The 20,727-nt window shown below is 40.1% G+C and overlaps 1 protein-coding gene across 3 annotated transcripts in view; it reads left to right on the top strand.

Moving 5' to 3' along the window:
• The window catches only part of GLRA2 (glycine receptor alpha 2), a 170,807-nt gene extending 165,304 nt beyond the window's left edge, over window positions 1–5,503 (top strand). For all 3 annotated transcript variants that reach the window (XM_019665938.1, XM_019665947.1, XM_019665956.1), the window contains one exon: window positions 3,991–5,503. In XM_019665938.1, coding sequence (XP_019521483.1) covers window positions 3,991–4,269 — 279 coding nt within the window. In that variant the 3' untranslated portion in view covers window positions 4,270–5,503. The remainder of the gene's footprint in view (window positions 1–3,990) is intronic.
• Window positions 5,504–20,727: the final 15,224 nt, after the last annotated feature.

A 20,727-nucleotide genomic window follows, 5' to 3' on the forward strand; every position in this document is an offset into this window, starting at 1 on the left:
TATTTTTGTGGAGAGTTTTCAAGAATTGATTTAATTAGCTGCAACTATGCTAAGAAACATAATTTGTAATGACGTTGAATGAATGAGGAAACCATTTTCGACTATAGAGAAACACCTCTTTAAATTCCCTTTTGTTCATTATTCAACAAACACTTATTAAACACCCACAGTTTGCATGGAAATATACAACATAATGATAACCTAACCTGGCATCATTCTATTCTTGCTCTGGTAGTTAAGTGAATGAGTTGATCTCTGCAGCTGCCCACTCATAGTACGTGAAGAAAGACCACAGAAATTAAATTAATGAGTCAATAGGGAAAGAAACATGGACATGTGCATTTGGGTTTCCTTTTATTTTATGTGCTAAAAACAGGTCACCAGCTAACTACCCTTTCTATTTCTTCAAGGGCCCAGGAATTTTTAAATAATCTTATCTCACTCAGGCAGTAAACTATATGCTTAATCATGAGTTTCTAAATGTTTATAGAGGTGAGAACAGCAATTTTCAAGATTCTGTAGCTATGGAAAGGATAAACAGCCGGTAAATTTAGGCAGATGAAGGGAAATGTTTTTCGAGGAATTGTTTCCATTTAAAAAGTGATTTTAGACTCAGTAATATAGAATAGGCTCAGCATTTTAGAGTTGGGCATTAAAGCTCATGTAGGCCACTCGTTTCCAACCTTTTGCATTAGAGTCACTGGATTTTTAAAACTACAGATTCTCAGTTCCCATTCCCAGATATTTTCATTCAGTTCATCTGGAAGAGGCTGAGAGGGGAGGCAAGCATACATATTCATAAAAGTTCACAAGCAGCCAAAGCTGTGACACACAGCTCTGGTCCAGCCTCAACATTTTGGGCATGAGATCCCTGAGGTCTCAAAAGAATAAGTATCTTACTTAAGATCAATGAAGCTTATAACCCTTGGAGCCAGGCCAAGAGCCCAAATACCCAATTTCCTACTCTGGCTCTCTTTACTAAACCAACTGGCACAGTTTCTACTTCTCTCACACACTGGTTGAGATCTAACTATCGATTAGTAACAGGGTGTCCAAGAAGGCCTATAACCCATGTGATATGCATGTGCCCTCCCCCTAACGACCTCTGTGCTTCCTTTATTGCTAAGTACTGAGTATGTGTTCCAGTGACACTGCAATGATTAATATACCTGTTTATTCCATATTTTGAAATACTACACTAAATGGAAACTTTCACAACCATAAACTTATCTCATTCAGATTTTAAGGCAAAGAAAACCGATTTGATACCTGAATCTGAGTCTAATTTACATCTTCATTACTGAGCTTATATAGCTGAGTACATGGAAGAACTCTAACGTCAGGCTAGTTTTCTTTACAACCTCCCTTTTATGATCATGCCTTTAGGTTGCTTCTTCCACTGGTCTCTGAAAGCTCCATGCAGGGAGAGCTCTTGGCCAACTTCAACTCTCTCCCAGCACCTTGTGTAATGCTTGCCGTAGATTCAACACTCAACAATTAATTGTTGATTTAAAAAATCCCTCAATAAAGTTTGTTAAGAAATGAGAGTATCTTGAACCAACTTGTATAGGTCAGCCCCATATAAATAAAAGTACTGGGCAGATGGTTTTATAAAGTAGTTTTACAGTTACTTTATTATGAGAGCTTTGGCCTGATTTTCCTGACATAAATGGGCTGATTGAAGGTTAAGATTAATGTCTGTTATTGGCAGTACTAGATGCATTCATTGATAAGAACTGATGCATCAGGTAAATAAGCCTTCTGTTTTCTAGCCTGATTTTCCTAGAGATCTGATCTACAGAGTGAAGGGTGATATGGAGTGTTTGGCAATGATTCACATTGGCTCTCTCTCCAGCTCAAATCCCCCCAAGTCATTGTCTGGTTGCAATGCACCGTTTAGCCAAGTTTAGGGCTGGCCTCATCAGAGGTACTATATTACAGGGGGCAGTGCCGATAAGCCAAAGGCCTCAAGCACTCTGTTGGACTGTCCTCTTTGTGTTCAGGCTACATGGTATCTCCCACTGTGGGAAGTGGCACCTTGGTACTAATCTAGCTAAGTGAGCCACATAGAAGCAAGCTGTCTTTCCTTCCAGGTTCTGTAGTCACCATCTGAGCACATATACTATAATCCAATCTAACCATTCTGAAGTCCTGGCACTTTTTTTTTTAAACATTTTATTGGGGAATTGGGGGAGGGGAAAAGCGCTGGGGAATCGGGGGAAGGGGAACAGACAAGTTGCTGTTGTTTTGTTCTTCAGTCTAGTTGTGGAGGACGTTGCTTCACTGGCCCAAGTTGGCACCATCATTGCGCTCTTCCCGGGTGAGGCAGATCAGTCGCCGACTTCTGGATGGCCACTCACGGCAGCTGCTGGCTGCTCACGCTGGCTGCCGGCTACACACGGCAGCTTATGCCAACCCACTACAGCAGGGGCTGCAGCCTATGCCATCGCCAGCAACTCACGGCAGCCCAGCTCCAGGTTGAGCTGTTGTTCAGCATCTTAGCTGTAGAGGGCAGTGTCACTGGCCCTCATATGTGGGATCCGAACCGGGGCCCTCTGGCATCCCAAGCCAGTTCTTAACCAATGCGCCACTCTCTGGCATCCCAAGCCAGTTCTTAACCAACACGCCACTCGGCCGGCCCGAAGTCCTGGCACTTTAAACCACATGCTCTCTCACTACCCATTTTGTACAGGATAAAGTATAATTAACTGAAATACTCTTCTTACTTTCCTTACCTATCCAGGGATCTCCTGTTGACCTTACAAAACTCATTTCAATACACAAGATACAATTTGTCCTTGCTGTTCCATTTGGATTGCAGTTGGGCTGTCATTCATACTATATTAATAGTCCCTCTTTCAGTATATATTTTATATGTGACCAAAGCATTATTGATGTGCAACAAACATTGATGAAATAAAATATTAATACCAATTTTTCATGTCTTTGGGGAAATATAACCATTATTATTATCTGGCAAGGTAAAGAATGCAGTGCCTCTGCTTATTCAAAGGGTTTGCATAGTGTTGTGGAAGGCAGTAATGTAGTGGCAGAAAGAGATTCAATTGACAGCTATTTACAACTAAATTTTTATTAAGTAGGTCATTTCAATCCTGCCTTTTCAACCCCACCATTTTGACCCAACCTCACACCCAGATTCCATACATTTGTCTCTACTAAGGCTATTTACTCTTTATCCCCAGGAATAAATACAATTTTTCAGTCTTTTATCTAATTCATGGAAGAATAATCAACACAAAATGCCACTGACATGAGCTAAAATGTTAAAATATGGTAGAGATAAATAACCAGCCAAAGAATCAAAGATAAAAATCGACAGTAGGAAAATTAGCCATGGTAGAAATATTCAACAGCAAATAATGAATATTTAATCTCTGCCATATAACTGAAATGAATTAGAGGGTTGGAGGGGAAATGTATACATTTAAAGGGTTAATCTTATATCTAATATTAAAGTCAAGATTAGATGGAACTGGGTGGCGAATGGGCCATAGTACTAGAAATTCCTAGCTCAGGGCCAGGTACACAGCAGGGGTTCAGTAAATGCTTTTTGAAAGAAGGAAGGAAGGAAGGGAGAGAGAGAACAAATGGTCCTTGAGAGATTTAGAGTATAGTTTTGGGATTTGGAGACTTGGCTTTAAAACAGTCTATTCAAAGCTATGGATTAATAAACATGATTTTGGGAAAGTCAGTGCTAAATATAATGTAGGTGTTTCTGTTTGTTAATCAATTAAAATGACCACAGAGTCATTAGTCTTCTTACCCCTAATTTCTCACCCTGAAAAGTTAATGAACTGTATCTGTTCTACGGATAACAGAGTTAAACTTGAAAGAAAACTATCCAGTCCAAAAGCCTCCCATGCTATGAATTAACTGTGATTTATCCTTTTACTTCTGAAGAATTTTAAGCATCTTCTGCCTGATTTGACTGACAATCAATCTGTGCTTCCTCTGTCTTTATCTTCCCAGGAAGAAGATGTTACTCGTGAAAGTCGTTTTAATTTCAGTGGTTATGGGATGGGTCACTGCCTCCAAGTGAAGGATGGGACAGCGGTCAAGGCCACACCTGCCAACCCGCTCCCACAACCCCCACAAGATGCAGATGCCATCAAGAAGAAGTTTGTGGACCGGGCAAAAAGGATTGACACGATATCTCGAGCTGCCTTCCCATTGGCCTTCCTCATTTTCAACATCTTCTACTGGATCACATACAAGATCATTCGGCATGAAGATGTCCACAAGAAATAGATGTGCCCTTCAGACCCTGGGACCGTCTTGCCTAAAGTGTTGTGCTTGTATATACACAGTGAAATTGTCTTTATATCACTTTGACAGAGGAGAAGACTGGGGGATGGGGGAGGGAGGACCATGGGGCAGGTTTCCTGGCACCTGTAAGTTATCTGGCAATGAAGGAAAATGTTTGCACAAAATTAAGGTGTTGCAGAATCACGTGAGCATAATTCCCTTCATAGTCTTTAGCACTGTTCTTTCAGATGATGCATCAATTAGACATGATATGCAAGGTCAAGTTCTCGAGTGCAATTTGTCTTTTGGTTTGGTTTTGACTAATTCTGGTACTGAAAAGTTAGCTTCACACACACACACACACACACACACACACACACACACGGAAAATGCTTACCATCTGACCATAGTGACTAGCCTACAGTGAGCTGAGGACCAAACTTTTTTCAGGAAAATGCTGCCTCATTTTTAAAACAAGCCTCCTGAGCTAAGTACTTTACAATGTCTGTAATTAGTGTTTCACCAGAGAAATCCTTTTGTGGGTCTTAAGTTATTTCTACTGATTGAAAACAACAACAATAAAAAAATTAACACCAATCACAAAGAACAGATTTCTACTTTCCTGTCTGTGTGGGTGTGCATTTTATTATTTTTCTTTCCTAGATGTAATTTTGGGGTTTAAATTGTGTCTCGTGTAATTGATTTGACAGTATACCCTCTTAAAAATGAACGCCCATTTTATTTTAGATCCAAGTTAGCGCACTATTTTGTTCGCTTTGGCTATATTTACGTGTGAAGTGCTCAAGTGTCACTTAGCCATTGCAGCCTCTTGGCCACAGTATTTATGGAGATGGTGTGTCCTGAATGGTGTAGCTCATATTAGCCTGAACTTCCCATTTCTGCTCTCATCGTAGGTGTAACTACTAGTCCTAATGTCAACCGACCCATAATTTCTACTGTCAATCCAAGTGAATATCGTTTTAAATATCCTTAATGAACTTAAAGAATTTTAAAATTGTACTGTGATTTTCATAACCCGTTGCCTTTTTGGTACCAGAGCTACGTGGTTTAAATCCTGGCTACATGTTTTAAGTAAGAAAAAAATAAAATAAAAGACGTATTTTTGCTTACTCAGATAAAAGACAACCTGTAAAAACATAATGAAAAGATTAAATTTTACATGTGCTGTAAAAGGGATTATTAAAAAAAAAGTACTTGTTCAATTTCAATAAAGCTAAGTGTGCCACAAAACTTCTCCAAGAGTCGTTCTCTTTTTGCACTACAATATGAATAATTTAGATGACAACAGTAACTTGGATTTTTGTTTCTGGTCTTCTTCATAAGCTTGAAGCACTTATATAGCTATTATATTATTCTTATAATATAATAGTAGCTTAGAGTGTCCCCATGAAGAAAGAAACAGATACATTATTTTCATCGCAGAAATAGGGACATGGAGACGTGGAAGCATTAGTTGTCACTGTAAGCAGAATCTAATACTGGATACTTCATATGAAATCTGGAAATGTTCCGAGAACACTGAGGAATCATCAAATCTCAAAGTGAGAAGAGATACAAAAGACCAACCTGTCCACCTACCCCTCTTGATTTTGTCAGGAATGAAGTTCCAAGATGAAAAAACTTTCTGAGAACCCCAGTGAAGTAGAGATAACTCATCTTGACCTAGATTTTCCTTAACCAAAGATATCCATCATAACATTTTCAGGAAGATGTGAATTCATAAGTCAATATTTATGGCCATTTCAACCTATTCACATATTGAGTCATTTCCATAGGGAGGAATATTGCAAAATGGCTAAAAGCATGATTTTTGGAGACTAGCCTGGCCACCGATCAACAGCATGATCTTGGCTAAGTTACCTGACTTTTCTGAGTAATTCCTGTTTCATAGCGTTTGAAGAGGGTAAACTGAGAAAAATGCAAGTAAAGCCATTAGCTCAGAGTCTGACGCATAGTAATTCTCAATAACTAACAGATAATAACAAAATTATTGTTATTATGAGTTGTATTGGTTATCCACTGGGTCGAAAGCTTCACTGTGTCTAACCTTGGTAAGATCAATGCCAGGCTTTTTGCATCCTTTCTGAAACAATATTTCTGTCTTATTGTGCATTCCTTTCTCAATAAGTAAGTCAAGTCTTTGACGGATCTCGATTCTCTTCCTCCCACTACAAAACAGTAACATCGAGACTAAAATGCCTCCCAGAGATGGGCCTGACCCCGTAAGTGACCTAGGAAGAGCTAGGTCACTAGCTTTTGATGCTGCATATGGCTGAATTGGGAGGCATCTTGGGGGAAAATCCTCAGCTAAACAGCCATGTCTACTCAATGTGTATACCATGTAATTTTCTGGGAGGCATGGTCCCCACATTAGAAAATTTTAAAAAGATTCACCTCTAAAGATATCTTCCAGCCACTTAAGTAGGTAAAGGCATCATGGATGGCAAGATGGATTCTTGGCTTTTCTCTAATTCTAGTCTACATTCGATGGAAAGAACTCTTGAATGTACTGATTTGGGCTGTATAAATAAGATAAAAATCTCAGGGAAAGGAATTTGAGTGTCATGTTCTGATGAAATTGGTAATCCCCCTATAATGTTACTGGAGATTTTATTTAAGACATTTTCTTTCATAACAGTATTTGAAGGAAAACAGTTCAAGAGTAAAATCATGGCTCTGAGGAAGAGAACTTACTTCCTGTTTTCATGAGATTGGAAGCTACTGGAAGAAAGCTCGTTGTGGTTATGTTTTCATGGGCTCAAGTGCCCAGTGACTATTATTATTATCACCAGGAAAACGTTGGTGAAGGAGGATAAGCTGTGCCTGTTGACAAAGTTATGAAGTTTTCCCCACCCAAGCAATAATGTGAGGTAACCAACCACTGCCACCATTTATCAGATAATGGGTTACTGGGGGATTTGTCTTGGAAACAGTTTTCAATTCCCACCACTTGGCTTTAAGAATGCATCAAGATGACTTAAGGCTTAAGACTTTTTATGGTATTTTCAAACACCTTGGCTCAAAACTGATGCTACAAACCAGACTGGTTGTAGGTTTTTAAAAATCCTTCCAAACAGTGTTAGCATTAAGCTCCTCATCTATGATGCTGGACAGAGCTGCCAAAATCTGAGTCAAACTTCCAATAAAGATTAAATGAATGTCATTTTACATTTTGCTTACTCCATTAATATCAAGTAATAAATTTCTAACTAAAACACAGCACAAAATTCCATACCATATGATTCACAATTTCGGAAAATAAAAAAAATCAACTATTTGGAAATTTTTTTTAATTTATGCATTTCTTTGTTTAAGCCTGAAGCCAATTTGTGGGATGAATACAAATCATATGTCTGCCAGATATTCCTTTTTCAACTTTCAACCTCTGCTTTAAACTTTTTTTTATTTTCACCAATTTGGTGGTTTTAAAAATTTTTTTAGTATAATTTGAATGATTCAAGCAATACATGCTCTTCATAGATCACAAACTAGAAGAGCTAGAGATAACACTGCAACCTCATATTCACATAGTGCTTTCCACATATCAACATGTTATGATGGCTATAACAGCATTCAATTCTAATGATTGTCCAAGGTGGCCAGGTTACAAAGAGTCAATATCCATCCTTATCTATCGATAGATAAACAGAAGCTCTATGAGTTAAATGTGTCACCCAGAGTCACCTACCATGTTAGAAGTTGAACATTCAGCAGAGTTTCCTATAACCGTTCACTATAACCACACTGTCTAGGGAAATAATAAAAGCTTCGAAATTAAAAAGTCATGGTACCTCTGACCCACCCTCATGGATGATAAAATAAATTGGTAAAGGAAGGCATATAATAGACTACTTCTGTTGAAAATCCCTGAGAGAAATAGCTCAAAATTGTCCATACAACATTAAAAGGCCTAAAAGATGCTGGGGTTGAAAAAAAGACCAATGGAATTCAATTTACAAGGATTCTTTCAATTTTTGAAGGATGGACCTTCACATTGTCACACGTGCCCCCACATAAGAAAAGATGCAATCTTCCTACTTTGGTACAAATGCACTTTAAAAATAACAATGAATATAGTTTCCTTCCAGCTGAGGGTAGTGTGTATTAGATGTGTTTAGACTGAGAGCCAGCCTTTAAAAGTGCATTATCACTGTGGCACAAATGATTTATAAATAGGTGAATGTACCCCCAAAGAGGTGAGCAAAGCTTGGGGATCTTTGTGAAGCCTGTAATCACACTGACCTTCTTCTCCGAGGACCCAGAGACTCCAGAATGGTTGTAGATGTGAGGCTTTCTAATCTAAATACTCTTAAAGCATAATTTCCAAAAAGATAAAATCATGGTTCTCATGCAAATATAAAATTAACATATGTCAAAATTTTTATTTAACTTGTGAATTAATTAAAAAAAACAGTAAAATGCCAAAACCAATCCAAAAAGCATTTGAGAAGTTAGGTGTTTATAAGCAATGTCAGGATGAGTTTCCTGGGTTAGATACAAACCTGGCTGATGTCCACCAAAGCCATAAACAGTACCCTTTGGGGTGATCTCTTCTTTGGACAGAAAGTATTTGCATTTCCACTGGACAAAATTCTACAAGTTCTCCTCTTCCTCTAAAGAGTGATAAAATAGCCCAGACAGTACAGTGTCAAGCCCAATACTGCACTGAAAGAGTACCTATAAGCTTTTTTTTGGGGGGGGGCTCTTTCTAAGTTTCAGATAATTTTTCTAACGATTACCATTCAAAGTTAATGCTTACCTAATATCTGACTATTAACATCAGACCTTAACAGGACCAAGACCCAGTAACATGACATGCCCCATATCACACAGCATGTTAATGTAATGTTGGGCTCAGAACCCAAATCCCCTGAATTCTATCCTGGTTCTTTTCTAATTACTCCCATGGGCTTTTTCCCATGTATCCCAAGTAGAGAAAGTTAGAAAGGGAAATTTCTCTCCTTGAAATTATTCTATCTCCACGTGATTATTTGACCATTCTTCCAGAAGGCAGGTGGCATGGTTGCAAAGGTATAGTTTGTGGGGTTAGATGTGAGTTCAAATTCTCCCTCTGTCTCAAATTTGCAAGGTGTCCTTGGGCAATGCTTTAGCGCCCCAGGACTGAAGCTACTGTAATATACAACATAGTAATATCTGCCTCATACAATTGTAGGTGAGGACTAAATTGATTGGGTACCTGCCACTTAATGGGTACTGAGTAAATATTCGTTCTCATTTCTCTTCCTACCCACCTTTAATTAATAATGACATCATTCAGAGCCTATCAGCTCCTCAGTGAGGCTAGAGAGGAATGATGTAAAATCAGCCTTAATTTGTTTGTAATCTGAGGTTTGGGATCCTCTTGCTCCCATAGTAACCCACAGTTCTGGACCACGTATCCTCGGAAGGCTCGAGAGAAGAGCACTTCCTTGCCTTTTCCTCGCTTCTGGAGGTTGCTGACTGTCCTTGGCGTTCCTTGGCTTATAGCTGCATCCCTCCGATGTCTGCCTCTATCTTCACGTGGCCACGTTCCTTCTGTGTATCTGTCTGTTTGCAAATCAGGGACAATTTATAGGGTCCACCTTAATCCAGGATGGCCTCATCTTAACTAATTATATCTGCAAAGACTCTATTTCCAAATAAACTCAGATTCTAAAATCCGAAGTGGACATGAACTTTGGGGGACACTATTCAGTCCAGTACAGGTACCAATTGGGTCTAAGTTTTTACAGCCTTCCAGGCACCTAGCCCAATGTAAGGTACATACAGATGCAGCCAGATACAGCTTAGTGGTTGAGCATGCAATTGCTGGTATGAGATTGCCTGGGATCGAATCTCAGCTCTGCCTTTCCTAGCAGTGAGCCTATGGGCAAAAGTTCAAAACTCTCTATGCATCCGAGTCCTAATGTGTAATTAATACTTGTTTCACAGAATTCCAAAGAAATTTAAATGAGCCAATTCATGTCAAGTGCTTAGAACAATCATTAGCCCTTAACAAGTGTTCAACAAATATTATTAGCGTTATATTATTTCGGCAAAGAAATATTTTTAAACAAACACAATGAATATTTGTGAAATACCATAATGAAAGCAAGGGGTGTCAGAAAGCACTGAAAACAGCTTATATTCAAGCTGTTAATATTAAAAAATATTTTCACATCTGCCCTTTCTCTGTGCATAGTATTTTTAGAGCATCAACGAACATTCAATTTAAGAGAGATAAGGGCTGTAGGAGCAAGGGAGGTGAAAAGGAAAAAAGCTTGCCTTTCTTTCTCCCTCAGGGGGGAAAAAAATTTCAAAAGAACCATGGAGAAGCAGTATTATTTCTAAGAGCCCATGCTAGGAAAATGGAATTGCTTTTCTGAAACAAAGCAGAAGATTAATACCTGGAGGGTCTACAATGTAATTACGGTATTGATCTCAGGAAAGCCTTGGATAGATCTGACTTGCTTTTTCTGCTTTGCTCTCCAGTGTCATTAAAATGGGCTCACATGTAAAGGTCTGTAGACTGTAAATATCTGAACATCACACATGAAAACAGGCCAAAAGGTCCCGTTAGTGGATCCTGGGAGGTAGCTCTCAAGGTAACATTCAGTACATGCCCACATTGCTTCCCTCTCATCGGGAATTTTCTTATTGGCTTTGGGGACTGACTTAACAAGCTGTTAATGAAGTGGCAGGGCAATAGGAGGCTGCAAAATCAACCTGAAGGTACTGTGTCCGGCTCTATCCAGCCTGTGGGCTACTGCAGGAGCCAGACGATCCCCAACCTCAGATTACAAATGAATTAAGGCTGATTTTACATCATTCCTCTCTAGCCTCACTGAGGAGCTGACTCTTTTTTTGATTCCAGCTATACCTTCTCAGCTTCTTTCCCTTTCAAACTGTTCAGGATTCTCCAACAACAGTCACGTTTGTCACTTGGTTGGGCAAACACACAACTCAGCGTTTTGCTGGGAGTCTCTGTTTGCCTCCAAACCCAATGACTCCCTTAAGACTGATAATTGGGGACTCTGGGTTTTTAAGAAATAGTCTTAACTCGCTATGAATGTATTTGGGGTCCTTCGGGGCAGTTCAAGGGGGGCACGTTGGAGATGTATTTGCGGCCTTCTGGGGATCTGTGATTCTATGGTTACATGTTTACTAAATCATTTCAGTCCAAACTCCTGTTGGTGTACCACATCCTCCTTCACAGAGAAACTATGCCAGCTGCAGATAGTTGAAAGTGGTTGGATCTTATTCTGGACTAGAAATGAGAAATGAGGCTGGAGAGAAAAGCAAGGATAAAAATGTAGTCACATGCCTGGTTAAGGATCTTGGGATTTCTCTTATAAGTAATGGCACATCCTTACAAGGTTTTAAGCAGCAGAGGGACAAGATCGATTTCACATTTCAGAACATAATTCTGGCTACAGAGTGCAGAAGAGATCAGAGGGAGATGAGAGAGGGGTGATCTCTAAAGTTTTAAAATTCAATATTCCTGTTGAACCCTGACAAGGTCCATATAGTGCTGAACAGAACTTACGCCAAGGAGAAGAACTAGCCTGGACAAAGACAGGGGGAAAAAATGGACTCTAGAAACATGGATAAAAAATGTTACCAGTTGAAATGTGTCAAACTTCACCAGGCTACTAGCTAAAATTCAACCACATGGCACTTCCAGTGACAACCAAGAGTTAAGCACAGCACACAAACAGTAAGGTTTACACAGGCTTTAACATTGGACGGGCCTGGATTCAAGTCTCGAATTGTATCACCTTCTGGGCCTCTTCCTTCAGCTCTCCCAAGTCTCAGTTTCTCCATCTATAACAGCAGTCATGACGGCAACACTTGACTTGCAATGCCATTGTCAGATTCATGAATGTAAAGGGGCCAGAAACTACAATACATTCCAGGCTTTGTGGCGAGGGTCATGTCTCCCAAACTGGGCAGCTTCTTTACCTGTGGAGGGGGCTCACGAGGGTATTCCTTCTGGCCTCTCCCACCCGCCTTCCACCCCGGAAAGTAAGTGACTGAATCTGACTGTGGTATTTGAAGGTGTTTTCCTGCCCCTTCACTTTCCTCCTTCTTGGGGGAGGGCCAATCCTCCAAAATGGCATGCTGTGCTCTGGTCTTGCCATGTGTTCTCAACATAATGGAAATGTTTTCCATGGAGGACATGTTTTCAATGCTTCCCTTCAGGGAAAGCCCACACTTCTGCAGCAGTCGGTGACTCAACAGATAAGTCTGACTAATTGTAGAGCACAGAATTGTAGAGCCTGCTCGCCCACAGATGTAAATCACATTTTCCAATATTAGCACTATTTACAATAAAAGTGAAAACAGGTATATCACATAGAATGTGCCCACGGTTAATGTTTTCTCAGGAAAAGTCCTCTTGGTTTTTACTATCCAAACCACCTAAGTACTTTTCAGGTGAATAAGGGTTGTATTCGAAAATTACATTTATGCCTTAAAAAAATCAATACAATATTTTTAACAAAAGAGTGTGCGGAAAGCATCGCAAGTTTTACTCCTAATACAATTGGCATTTAGAATGAATCAAGTTTAGATGGATCAGAAGCATGTACAGATGTTTTAGTGCTCCAGGGTGTCAACAGGTCAGAATGTTGCTGGCACTAAGAAAGATATGGCTGGAGACAAAGCAACTGCTTGCTAACAACCATCTTAACTATTATAATTGGCATCAAGGAAGCAATGTTTTAAGCATTTTACCTTGTGATTTGACAGTTTGTTCTTTACATATGGGCATTTTAATGTCTTTTAGTTGGTTGGGGGTTTGGGGTTGATGTGTAATGCATAGCAATTTCTCTCATTTAAAATAACTGAAAAGGGTCTCCTTTAGCATTTTCATGCAGAACAATTGATCTCATGAACAGAAAACCAACATTAAGAGATGTCTGCATTTTGGGCCTCCCATCTGCCTCACCTATTTGTTTGATTTTTCAATTAGTTCACAACTCAATGGAAAAAACAGATGGCTAGTGGTTGGTCTCTACTAAGACACAGAATATGGCAAAATGACAGGTTGTCGCTTCTGAGATGAGGTTACAGAGACTGTGACTTCTGCCCTGTTCTCTCCACTCATATTGCCTGTTTGCTCTGAAGGCGCAAACTGTCGTATTTTCAACTACCTTATGGTGAGGCCTACGTGGCAGGAACTGAGGAAGTCCTCTGGGCAAAAGCCGGCAAGGAACTGAGGCCTCTGACCTCTGAGGTCTGGGAGGAATTGAATCTGTCAACAGTCACACAAATGAGCTTGGAACAAATCCTCCAGCAGCATCGAGCCTTGAGTTGACTGCAGTCCTGGCCAATACTTTGATTTCAGCCTTGTAAGATATTCTGAGCCGGGGGACCCAGCTAAGCCATGCACAGACTCCTGACCACAGAAACTGTACAATAATAAATGTCTGTTTTATTAAGCTGCTAAATTCTAAGGCAATTCGTTGTGTAGCAGTAGATAGCTAATACACGCAGTAAATGTATGCTAATGAAATAATAAATGCATGATTTAATTATTCCTCAAAGATGTCAATTGATTTGGATCCCTAGGTACTGACTGCCAGGAAATGGACCAAGACTTTCTGAATATGCGCCCATGTATGTGGAAATCTAAACAGGGCGTGTGCCAAAAACTTGGTTGGATCCCATTCGTTTAAATCAAGCCTGAATCCAGGCAGTTGCTACCTGGGAAGAAACTCTGAGGTCTTTCGCCAAACGCCCTCATTTTGCAGAAGTGGAAACTGAGGCTCAGAAGAGCTAGGTGACTTGCCCAGGCCACAAGGTCCATGGAAATGTCATGCCCGAGCCCAGGGATTGTGCTTTCTACCCCAGGGCTCTTCCACAGCATCTGGTGGCCATGTTTAGCAGACAGGAAGATCAGAAGGGCTGGAGGGAACCTGAATGTAGAGTGAGGCGCAAGCAGGGCTTGGGCGAGTGAGTAGTGTTAGGGCAGGTGTTCTATAATACATTACAGATCTACAGGACAGGAAACCGGTGATGAGGTGTGGCTTGCGTGAAGACTGCTGAGAATAAAAATCCCCATGGTTTGGTCAACCATCTTGAAGTTCCTAAGAATGGTGAGGATGGGGAGATCTTGGAAAGAAATGGTATGTACAAGAAAGAGAGGTGAGCAGAGAAAGGAGGACAAATGTTGTTAGGCAAACCAAGGAAAGAACGTTTGCACAGGACTTTATGGCAGGCATCCAGGGTGAACCTGGGAATAAGAAAACTGAGTGTCCAGTTTTCTGAGATGGTGGGCATAAGAATTCGGGAAACTTTCTAGTTTCATAGTCTTGAAGCTGAAAGAAAGAGGAAGGGCTTATACTTATAGGGCTTGCATCTGTGCTTAGAAGGTGCCAAAACCCTTGCCTGGATCTTGGGGCATGCTTATCATCCATTGTATGACTATATGAGCCACCACATATGGTTGTGTAGTGTTCAATGTACACAGCTGTACATCAAAGCCCTGTAATAGAGTAATAAAACTTGTGGAACTAACATGAAAAATTAGCCCACAAGAAGCCAACTTTAAAGAAATTATTGAGAAATGACTGATTTCTTTAAATAACTGACTCCTCAGACCCAGACTGAAGAATCCCAAGGGTAATGGCCCGTTATACTGAGGTTTGGGAAATTCTGCTAATTCCATGACTCCTGACAGACACTGGGTGTCAAAAGGACAGCAGGCTAGAGTCACAAGTCTGCCTTTCCGGTCCAGCGTGACTGAACCTCTCTGCACTTCATTTTCTTCAACTGCCCAATGGAGACAATAAAAGCTGCCTGTCCTATGTCACAAAGCTTCTGTGAGGCTTGAAGCTTGAAAAAAACATAAAAGAGTTGTACAAATGCATGGCTATATATAAAAAGAAGTTCCACTAAATTTTCCATTGTTGCCATGAAAAGGCCCTTTTCTAGTCTGTAATGGCTTCCTTCACAAAGAACAAAGAGGTTCAAAGGCTAAATTACATCCAATTACATCACATTGTCACAGCAAATGCAATAAGTGATGGGGCTAAAGATGATTCACACAGATAATCGGATCAAGACCCTGCAAAGTAGGGCATTTCATTCCTATGATCCTGGCCAGTATTGAGAGGCAGGGAAATAAGCCATCAAGGTTTCAGCCATAGAATAAGTAGCAGAATTCAAATGATAGAAGCAAGGAGAAATGGTGGGATACGTGTAAAAACGTCCCTGGTGTATTCACTAAGGTCACGAAATCAAGCTGCTATAACAGAGAAGCCCCCAAATCTCAGAGGCTTAACACAATGAAGTTTATCATTCACTCATGCGAAGTCCAAATAGGCATTTATGATTGGCAGGTAGGTCTCCTCTCTTCCAAGCAGTGATTTGGGACCCAGGCTCCCTTGATGGCTCCTGCATGGGACTCAAAGGCCCATGCTGAACCCTCGGTATCTATCTGGCATGCAAAGAAAGGATTGCGAGAAGAGGGAACACCTGCTTTCAACTACTTATGCCTGGAGATGACACATCACTACCACTCATGTTCCCATAGCGAGAACCTGTCCCGTGGTCCCACTAGATACAGCGGGATAGTCCTGTTTTGCCAGCAACAACCTCACATTGTGAAAGGGGAGTTCAAGTCTTGGGGTGGAGGATGGGGTGGGGGGAACGTAACCATCTCTGCCTCACCCGAAAACAGAGAGAATACAGATCTCTACCATTTTGCATCCGTTCCTTTTGCCAGCATTTCTAGGCAATACAAACACCAAAGGTTTTTAGAGTTAGGAACATTACCAATAAAACAAATAGCATTGCTTGGAAAGCCACTGTCGTTTGTCCTTAAATCATATTCAAATAGCTCAGCATGGTTCTAAGTGAGCAATCAGAAGCTTATGGGAGGACATAAAAATAAATAAATAAAATATGACAAAAAAACAGGCTTTGAAGTCAAATCAGGCTAGATTTTCACCTCTGCTCCAGCCCAAATAATAAGGGGCCTTGCACAATTTATTTCACCCTTCTGAACCTCAAAGTCTTCAGCAGCAACATAATAAGCTCAATAAGATCCTGAAAGGATTTTGTAAAGACTCATTGAGATGGCATAGCAAGTGCTTGGCCCATAGGAGACTCACAAAAGTGCCCTCACAATGTCTCCTGAAGTTGAGCACATTCATCTCCTACAGCCCTGCTTCCAACCCCCAGGTACACACCCAACGCGCACACATATTTACCAAAAGTCAAGCCCCAGAATGTTCACAGCAGCACTCTTAGTAAATAGCTGACATGCAAAAGCAGTACACATGCCCACCGAGAACAGAACAGACAGACAGATAGACTGTGGTATATCTTACATGCAATGCTACACAGCAATTAAAATGAACGAACTACAGCTACAGGCACCAGTATGGATGAATCTCACACATACTGAGCCAAAGGCAGAGACTACCTACTGTGTAATTCCATTTATATAAAGTTCCAAATGGACAAAATTAATCTACGCTGTTAGAAGTCAAAATGGTGGTTACCCTTGGAGGGAGCTACTGAGTGGGACTAGACGTGAGAAAGGCTCATGGGAGGCAAGTAATGTTGTCTTTTGAAATGGGAGTGCTGCTTAGAGAGTGCATTCAGTTTGTGAAAATTCATTAAGCTGAATACTTACAACAATACAAAGGTTTTAAAAATCATGAACTTCCCCTGAGAGACTCCCAAAGTGCTTAACTATTGACCACAATGACCACCACTGTTTGGAAGGGAGGGGAAAAAAAGAATAGAAAGAACAGGAGGGGGAGGAATGTGAAAGTAAGCCATAAAGAGGGAGGAGAGGTGGGGAGGGCGCAGAACAAGGCTGCAAGGGATCAAGAGCGAGAGATACCGACCACTTTTCTAAAAAATGCCATTTTATGTTACATGCCCCAAGTCCCTGAAAATAACAAAAGGGTCCAGGACACTTTTTCACAGTGACACTGGTATTCTTATTTGGGTTAAATTTTTGTGCTGCTAAAAATACAAGTCTTCCCTATGGGCAATCCACTACATGTCTTCCAGATTTTAATGCGTCTTTCTGTTTCATATGCCACCCTGTCATTTCTGTCATTGTGATTTTTCTTTCCTGTGTCATTTTGGGGAGTTAGGGTTATATGCATGTGTGTGTGTGTGTGTGTGTGTGTGTGTGTGTGTGTGTGTGTTGGGTGGGGGAGGGGGAGTGATTCTTACCAGTCCCAATCCTTGCGATCTATATCATTTTCCCTGATCACCAATGATCATGCAAAAAACCCTCTCTGCTAATATCATCCACAGATAGCCTAGCTTCTACAGGGGCAACCACGTAATAACTCAAGCCCATGCTTGCTATACTTCTACCATACGTCTATTTCACAAGGCAGCCATCTATAGTCATAAATATAGGTTGTGTAGTTATCACATAATAATAACAAAGGGTCACTAAGATTACAACACTAGAAGTCATGTAGCAACACATTTGGTTTCATTTGACGTAAGTATTTCATAAATATTAGCATCAGTAGGAATCTCAAAAGAGTACCTTGCCATTTAATCTAGGAAGAAAGCTGAGGCCAAGAGAGTAGAATAATGTGCTTTAACACATAAAAATGGTGTGACAGAACCAAGACACAAATCCAGATTTTCTGTTCCCTGTCCAGCGCCCTCTCCACTACCCCATGCCTTTAAAGGGCTTCTGTTTATCTCCACATGTATTTGGCATGAAGTGAACATGATTTCAGCATTTCCCATTTCAATCATAAGCGTCCAGTTCTGATGTCTACATCAATAAGTGCCTTGGCTTTTGCCTAAAACAAATGTATTGAGATAATGTTCTTAGCAAGTGTCTGAAGGAAACTAGTTAATTTATTTCCTTAATTGTAGAAGTTTTTCTTTTTACTTTATTTATAATGTGTTTAAATGTAAAGAAAAGATACAAAACTAGTATAAAGAACCCCCATATAACTTGACCCAGACTGATCAATTTTAAAAATTTTGCCACAGTTGCTTTATAATTCTCTCCTCCTCCTACCTTCCTCCTCTCTCTCTCTCTCTCTCTCTCTCTCTCTCTCTCTCTCTCTCTCTCTCTCTCTCACACACACACACACACACACACACATACACATTATTAGTATTTATTCTCTGCAAGAGAATATTATTACTGTTATTTTTCTCAGAGAGTAGATTGCATAAATCATGCCCCTTTCAGCATGTATTTCCTGAGAACAAGGATATTTTCTTACATAACCACAATATAATGATCAAATTCAAGAACGTTAGTATTGTCACAATACTATTATCTATTCTGCAGTCCATATTCCAAAATTTTCAATTGTCCCCACAATGTCTTTTAGAGCATTTCCCCACCCAGTCCAAGACCCAATCCAGTATGACATATATTTGATTTTCATGCCTCTTGACTCTCCTCCAACCTGGCATAGTTGCTTTTCTTTTCTTTCATGATATTGGAATTTTTGGAAAATGTAGGTCTTTTTTACACTAGAATGTTCTTTACGTTGTATCACTTAATTTTTGCTAGATAATAAACTAGCACCAAACTTAGTAGCTTAAAATGAAAATTTATCACAACAAAAAATTGGTCATTTCTCATGATTCAGTGGGTCAGCTAAATGACTCTTCTGGTTTGGGCCAACCTGGTGTAGGATCGTCTGGGATGACCTCACTCCTGTGTCTGGCAGTTGGCTGACTAGGAGCTGGCATGGTAAGGATGTAGCCCTGTGTCTCAGCAGCCAGCAAGCTGACTGGGCACATTCACATGGTGGTCGTCACAGTTTTGAAGCTCAGCAAGAGAGCCAGCTCCAGTACACAAATGCTTCTCAAGCCTTTGCTCGTTTCACATGTGTGAATTTCTCACTGGCCAAAGGAAGTCACAAGGCCAGCCGAGGGTCAGTGTGGGGGAGCACGCCCACAGATCATGGAGAGAAAACGTAGAATCATGTATGGCCATTGTTACAATCCAGCACAGCAGTTAAAGGTAGGGGATAAAATATTTTTTCAAAGAAGAAAGAAAATGCTATTAATGGAAATAATGAGGAGAAAAGACAAAAGCCTCCAAAAGAGTGAGGGATGAACACTTACATGTAGAGCCTTGAAAGAATCTGAAATCAAGATGCCACAGCAGTGAGGGGAAAGGGCTTATAACACAAGCTGACTAGTAAAGGATTTGTCATCCTGTTTTTTTGAAATTGGTCAAAGGGGTCAAATTTAAAAGCCTGGAAATAAACTACAATGCTCACTCCCTGGAGCTATAATGCAATTAACACGAACAACTGAATGACAGGCAACTCTGTGCAGAGTAATAGGTCAGTGTTATAAGAAAAACGAGAGAATGATGATAAAGAGGAATTGGTGATCTTTGTCCCTCTTGGGGCAGTGATAGAGAAACTGACGCTGCGGTAGAGCCTACACGCCCTTTAAAGCCGAGTGCTACTATGTAGCAACAGAGGCCCTGGAATGCCACATTTACCATTGATCCCAGAAAATATGAAAATCGAGATTTACATGTGAGATGTTCATATTTCTAGATGTTGGTGTAAGTATTTTTAAAAGCACATTCTCAGGCTGAATTAAGCCCAAGGGTCATGAATTTGAACATTTCAACTTTTCTAACCAAAAAGAATAAAAGTAAAAATAAATAAATAAAACTCTAAGAACAGAGAAGTTTTTAAAATTGAACGAATGAAATGCTTATCCAAGCCCCTTTGGTATACCATATTTCCCCTGTATAAGATGCACCCTTTTTCGAAAAATTTGAGGTCTAAAAACTGGGTGTTATCTTATACACTGGTTGTAGATTTTTTTTTACTTGCATTTCCCACTTTTTTTGTGCTTGTTTTTGCGCTCATACAACCACTGTATAAGACGCACCCAGTGTTTAGACCCCAAATTTTTTGGAAAAGGGTGCGTCTTATACATGGGGAAATATGGTAATACTTCTCATATCCTGTGACTATGTCAAATATACCTTCATTTATGCTGAACAACTACAAGACTTAACATCATATATACCAGGGGTGCCAAAAACACGTGTACAAGTGGACAGTTCAGTCAGCGTTGCTCAAGCAGTAGTTCGTCATAGTCAGAAGTGTCTGGATGCTGATGGCAACCACTTTGAGCACCTCTTTTAATTGCAAAAGTCAAACGTGACTTGTATTCATCTTTTGTTATCGGTATATACTGAGTATTACAATTTTAATACAGTTTTTTCCTTTCTTAAAGTGTGTATACATTTCTTGGCACCCTCTGTATATAGCATGAATATACCTTTATGCTTGATAACTAGTTTTTTTAGCATTATATAGCATATATAGATCAGGGGTTGGCAAACTGCGGCTCGCGAGCCACATGCAGCTCTTTGGGTACATTCCGTCTCAAAAGTTTGCCGACCCCTGAAAGAGTCAATCCTGTCCCTCACAACAATTTAAAAATTATTCGAAAGCCATAAATACATTTTTA

This window comes from Hipposideros armiger, unplaced genomic scaffold (genome assembly GCF_001890085.2).
Source record: "Hipposideros armiger isolate ML-2016 unplaced genomic scaffold, ASM189008v1 scaffold_13, whole genome shotgun sequence".
Lineage (NCBI taxonomy): Eukaryota > Metazoa > Chordata > Mammalia > Chiroptera > Hipposideridae > Hipposideros > Hipposideros armiger.